At 50.2% G+C, this 5,913-nt stretch overlaps 1 protein-coding gene across 1 annotated transcript; it reads left to right on the plus strand.

Annotated features, from left to right (window-relative positions):
* Window positions 1-3,374: 3,374 nt before the first annotated feature.
* On the plus strand, window positions 3,375-5,352 carry LOC146756537 (uncharacterized). The gene is made up of 3 exons (XM_085523965.1): window positions 3,375-3,672; window positions 4,197-4,338; window positions 4,524-5,352. Exons 1-3 carry the CDS (start codon window positions 3,480-3,482, stop codon window positions 4,618-4,620), a joined length of 432 nt encoding a protein of 143 aa, XP_085380091.1. The 5' UTR covers window positions 3,375-3,479; the 3' UTR covers window positions 4,621-5,352.
* The last annotated feature ends 561 nt before the right edge of the window (window positions 5,353-5,913 follow it).

A 5,913-nucleotide genomic window follows, 5' to 3' on the forward strand; every position in this document is an offset into this window, starting at 1 on the left:
TTAGAAGTCCCAGTGTCACCACCGCCCTACATAACCCCACCTGAACCCACGGCCCCGTCTGCCAGGGGGCCGGGAGCACAGACCCGACCTTCCCCTCTCTCCTTTACCCGCACTCTCCCCGCGGCGCCGGTCCGCCGCCGGTCCGGTCCGCTTCCGGGTCCAGGCCGTCCTGATGGGTCGCCGGGCGGCTTGGGTCCCGTGCGGGCGGGGCGGTCCGAGCTGCTTTTATTCTCCCGAGCACAGCGGCCACCAGGCGCCGTGTTACGAAGGGAAACCCCAAAATCAGTAGCTATGAGGGTGTTACGGAGGTTCCACGTTACATTGGGGTACTCAGGCCTTAGTGGATCAGTTTGCCAATAATTCTATGTGTACAGGGGTATATAACATAGCAAAGGGGATTGTTAATGGACATATGACTTGCTGGAGGGTGAATGCAAAGAATATGAGAAAAAGAATCCCAGGAGGGCGAGAATTGGCTTATCGACCCTTCGCAAGGATCCAGTTGGACTTTACTGAACTCCCTAAAACTGGGAGATATAAATATTTATTAGTGATTGTAGACCATCTTACAAACTATGTTGAGGCATTCCCTACGGCAAGGGCTACAGCACAAACAGTAGTGAAGGTACTATTAGAAAATATAATTCCTCAATATGGAATTAGAGAAGCAATAGATTCTGACAGGGGAGCTCATTTTGTGTCAAAGGTTACACGTGACACAATGAAAATTCTAAGGATTAAATGGGAATATCATACTCCTTGGCACCCTCAGAGCTCTGGTAAAGTAGAACGAATGAATGGGGAAATTAAAAAACAACTTAGAAAATTAATGATAGGAACTAAGACATCTTGGATAAAATGCTTGCTGTTAGCTCTGTTAAATATATGTGTGAAGCCCAGAACTGATCTGGGAATTTCACCTTTTGAAATGCTGTATGGTATGCCCTATAATCTTGAAATACCTCTTGGTCACCCCCATTTACAAGATGATCAATTAAAATCTTATACAATTAATGAGTGGGTGCAAGGAACTACAAGAAGGATCTGATTGCACAGCAGTCCCCATTGGAGATAGCAATCCATAGGATACAGCCGGGGGATGGGGTCCTAATAAAAACTTGGAAAGAAGCTACACTAACACCACAAGGGGAAGGTCCCTATGTTGTTTTATTTACTGCAGAAACAGCTATTCAAACCGCAGAGAGAGGATGGACTCATGCCAGCCGTGTTAAAGGACCCATCGGTGACGAGAAGTGGGAGGTAGCTCCCGGGAGTGACGACCTGAAACTCACAATGCGACAAGCCCAATGGGTATTCCAGGTAAAGGCTTCCCCTGAAGAACACTACTGCTGCTGAGAAGAACTAAAAAAACCCCTCGTAGCTGGTTGCAACCCAGTTGACGAGTGAGGCAGAGGAGTGAATTGTGGGGAAAGATGGGCCTTAGGGGTATCCATTGGTACTTGGGGATTCTCACAGTGATCACATTTTGTATAGCAGCACAACGCCACCCACACCAAGCTTCCTTACATCCCTGTGTGACCTGGTACCTATACAGCCCAGTCTAAACCAAAAGGGTTACTATTTTTGCCTAAGCTCAAACCTAGGGAGGGGATACTGTAACCACCCAGGCTCATATTACTGTGCCTATTAGGGATGTGCAACTATTGCCTCAAATTGGGCACCTGGGGCTGGGCAGGATAAATATCTACAAGTAGGGCATGGACCCTATGGGTGCATACCTCCTAACCGAAACCCACAGTTGGGAAGATGGGCTGTGTGGGGATTAAAGACAGAGAGAGAGAGAGAAACATCTGCCAGCAACAATGGATAAATGTAACGAATCCAGATAACCCAGTGTGGCTGTTAGGGAAAATATGGGGTGTAAGTGACTTGCGGAATCAAACTCTATAACACATAGATGGGTTATAAAGCAGGTATGTTTATTCCAGTGCTGGGTGCAAGGGGGATAGCTCCACCAAACTTGCACATGGACTTGTAAAATCGTGACACAGATATAGGTACATCTCATACATAGTCAATGATTTCTCGGAATTCTGATACATATTCAATAGTTGTTTAGCATGCAGACCCCCTCTTGTTCTTATCAGGGGGATGCAACTCCTCTTCTGGTATTTACAACATCTATTCTCCTCCTTGCCTGATGACTTCCGTGAGGTCTCACTCCTTATCTGCATCCTTCCTGCTCTCCCAGGCCCCTTGTTTCCCTGTGCGGAAGGGAGAGAATAGTGTTGTGAAGGAATCCCTGGCTTTAATTGCATCCTGCGACCTTGTGGCTGAAGGGATGCTCAGTAGCAGTTGCTTTGTCCTGTGTTCATTTGCAGATTTGACTAGAGGAGTTGATCCAGCTTCCTCTCTGAGATCTGGAACTGAAACTCTGTCGGATCGCGCAGGTACGTCATAGCTTTGAAATTCTTTAGAGAGCTTTTGCTGCCCGTTTCAGTGCCATTTCATGGCACAGTCCCCTGTACGCTCTGCTACTCAGTTGATGCTGTAGTGTGTGACTGAAACTTTTCATGGGTCTTTGGTTGCAGAAGTGCCCCCAGTGTGGGCCCTGCCCGGTCATCGGTTTCCTCCTGTGCTGGAGCCCAGCTGGAATCCCAGCAGTGAGTACTCTGTCTTCACTGACTTGGCTGACTCGCCGCTGATCTTCAAAACTTCATGCACGTGATATTTAACTTCATACATTCTGTTAAGGTCCGGAAAGAGAAGAGGATGAATACAAACGAGGAAAATACTCTCAGGGCTCATCCCGTCTCCTGAAGCGACTGCTGAAGGAAATGGAGAAGGCAGAGCGTGGTGGGTATACTTCAGTCTGTTCACTGTGGGACCTGGGAAGCTGAGGTGTGATATGCAGGTGTGGGCAGGCTGTAGCCTGCACAGCAGGAAGGAATGGGTCAGAGCCGTGCTGCAGCCGTGTTCCATGTATCACCTTGCAGGTGCTGTCAAGCACCAGAGCTGGTCTGCTGCCAGATGGTCTGCATCCAGCCAAGACCCAGAGGCAGCTGCTCCCCCAGCACAACCATTACTTGTCAGAGCTGCTTTGTGCAGTCGTTGGCACCCAGATGGCAGCAAGTGGCAAAGTGGCAAGCGCTGTGCTTCTGTTCATCCAAAGCCCTCCGTGCAGCTGAGCAAGTTCAAGGCAGGAGAAGCATCCCGAGCAGGGTTGGCTGCCTTTGCTAATGCTGGAAATGAGGTGGAGATGCTAATTCTGAAGGCTTGGACTGTGTGTTAGAGCTTGGATTTCAGCCTGCAGCTACCTGGCTGTGATGGGCTGGTGACAGCACAGAATGTGAGGGCCTTGCACAGGAGCTGATTCCTCAAGAGGTGTGAGGGAGTCAGCATTGTCCAATAGCTGGGAGGGCCCAAATGCCTTTGGGTAACAGAGGGGCTCACAGTGTACTTGGGGGTGGGGGGCCTGGACTTTACCTGAGCTCGGGATTGGAGAAGCTCAGTTTTTGATGAGGGCACGTGACATCCCACTCCTACTGCCCCGCTTTCTTTCTAAAGGAACGGACCAACAAAGTGAGCGGGATGCACTCCAGGAAGGTGGATATCCCACACTGCCGGTCCCGGATGCACTCCAGGAAGGTGGATATCCCACACTGCCCATCCCGGACAGAGGAATGCAGGCAGCACCAACCAGCATGCCAGGTAATTTCTGTCCCATGATCATACGGTGTCACAAACCAGAGTCACTGCGTGCCTGCAGGCTCTTGCTGCCAGCTCTTGCACACCAGGTCAGCAGCCAGACCTGAGCGTGTGAGCATAGAGCACATGTAAAAGAAGCAGGAGTGTTTCTCCCCTGGGCTGGCTCTGGCTGTGCCCTGTGCTGGCTGAAGCCTGACCTTCAGCCTGGGGGGCGTCCCACAGGAGAGCTCAGGACACGCATGCCGGGAAAAGCATGAGGGATTCTGCTCTGTAGCTCTCCCCACAGACCAAGCCCAGACCCCAGAGTACAGCCCCAGCTCTCGGCCCAGAGGAGGACACGGGTAGTGCCTGTGCAGCCTCTTCGTACCCAACGAGAGGTGGAAGCAATCCTTCTTGTCCTCCGGTGCTTCGGCACCAGAGACAGAGGCACCCACTGACAAAATGACCTCTTGGGTCCATGAAGCACACTGAGAGATTATCTGTAGCGCAGCTGAAGGTCACGTGGGACATTGTCTCATTTCTTCCAGGGATGAACACAGGCAAAAGCACAGAGGCTGCTGCTCACACATCTGTGCGGAAGCGCCGCATTCCGGTGACGGTCTCAGCGATGCTGCTGCCTGCGCTGGTGCTGGCCGTTGGTACTGTGATATGGGTGCTCAAAAACTACCTGTGAGTTGGCCTTTCCCCAGAACACCTTATTGCTGCATTTGGCAATGAAGCATTTGTGGTGCCAGGATCCTGGACGGCCAAATCAGCCGCTGGCAGTACACTGCCAGGACTCAGGTTGCAAAGTCTTTCAAGTTTCCCCTTATTTCCTGTCAGTGAGTAGTGCTTTCTGAAACTCATTCTCACAGAGCGCGCAAGAGGGAAAAGAGAGCAGCAGAAGCAGCAGATGGAGCTGGGGAAGGCAACGAGACAGACTCTGACCCAGTCAAACAAGAATCTCCATAATAGCTCCAGTCCGTTCCATTCTGCCATTGAAGAGGCCAGAAGTCTTCAAGGTCATCTGGAAGACCTGGAGCTTGAACTCAAAGCCATGAAAGAGATCCTTGGGAACAGTCCTGAGTGCTGCCTTCTGTCAGAGGATGGCCCTGAATGTGAGAGCAGAGCTTTTGTCCTTCATCCTGCATTCTCCAGGACAGGTATCACCAGCAGTTTGAAGATTCTTAGCTCGACACAGCTACATTCCTGTTGAGGGTCCTAATGAGGACCCAGAAAACGAGCTTCCTCTGACTGCCGGACAATGCGTAATGTCTTTGGAGATGTGGGTGAGAATGGCTGGTTTCAGGGAGAGCTGACAGATGGCACAAGAGGACTGGTCCCTTCCAATTTGGTTGCGGAGCTTTCAGATGATGAACTGGATACACCTGGAGATCCTGTCAGAATTCCTGCATTGCTCCATCTGCAAGACTACCATTGTTCCACTCAATGGAACAACTCGATGTTGAGCAGAATGTGGTTGAGAGAGTTCTCCTTCGGGAACTCTCTGAGGCGACTGACAGCGGAACTGCATAGCTTTATTGTATATGAAAAACAACCAAACAACTGTCCCCTCCCTCTCCCTTCCCCTCGCACCCCCCTACCCCCCCCCAAAAAAAAGACAAAAAAACCCCAAAAAAACCCTAAAAAAACAACAAAAAACAACCCACCCTCAATAAAACAAAAAACCAAAACCAATTAAAATCTCAACGCTGTTCTTTTTCTGGGATACACTGAGGTGACGCTTCTTCTAGCTTAGACTTTGCAATGAGTTTGTGTCACGGAGTTCTCTCTAGAGCTCACTCGGTGACAGCGGGAACAAACCCAGGGAGAGAAGGAACAAAGAACCTCCCCTCTCTAACAGCGCGGTGCGGGGGCAATAAAGAACTGGGGGGGGGGTTGGCACTCACCTCTCATCGGGGTACCATCCCGTTCTCTGCAAGCCACGATGTTGTGGGAAGCTGTGGAGGAACTGCTCAAATGTATTCTCTCTAAGAGAGGGGAGCAGGTATCTCCTAAATGCATATCCGAGCTGGTAAAATGGGCTCATATGAATGGACATCTTCAGGAGGTGGCACTGATGTTCACTGTAGCCGAATGGCGAGAAATAGTCGACCATATGTGGGACTTTGTTATCTCCAAAAATAAGGAATACAAAATAAATACATTGAAGAATATGCAAGCCGGGTGGGAGATTGCTGCTGCTGTGGTACAAGCTCTATCCGGACCTAGTGCTCAGTCAAGGTCAGAGCTTGACTCCCTGTT

This window comes from Coturnix japonica, chromosome 26 (assembly GCF_054131305.1).
Source record: "Coturnix japonica strain WE chromosome 26, WE-NBRP24, whole genome shotgun sequence".
NCBI classification, from domain to species: Eukaryota; Metazoa; Chordata; class Aves; order Galliformes; family Phasianidae; genus Coturnix; species Coturnix japonica.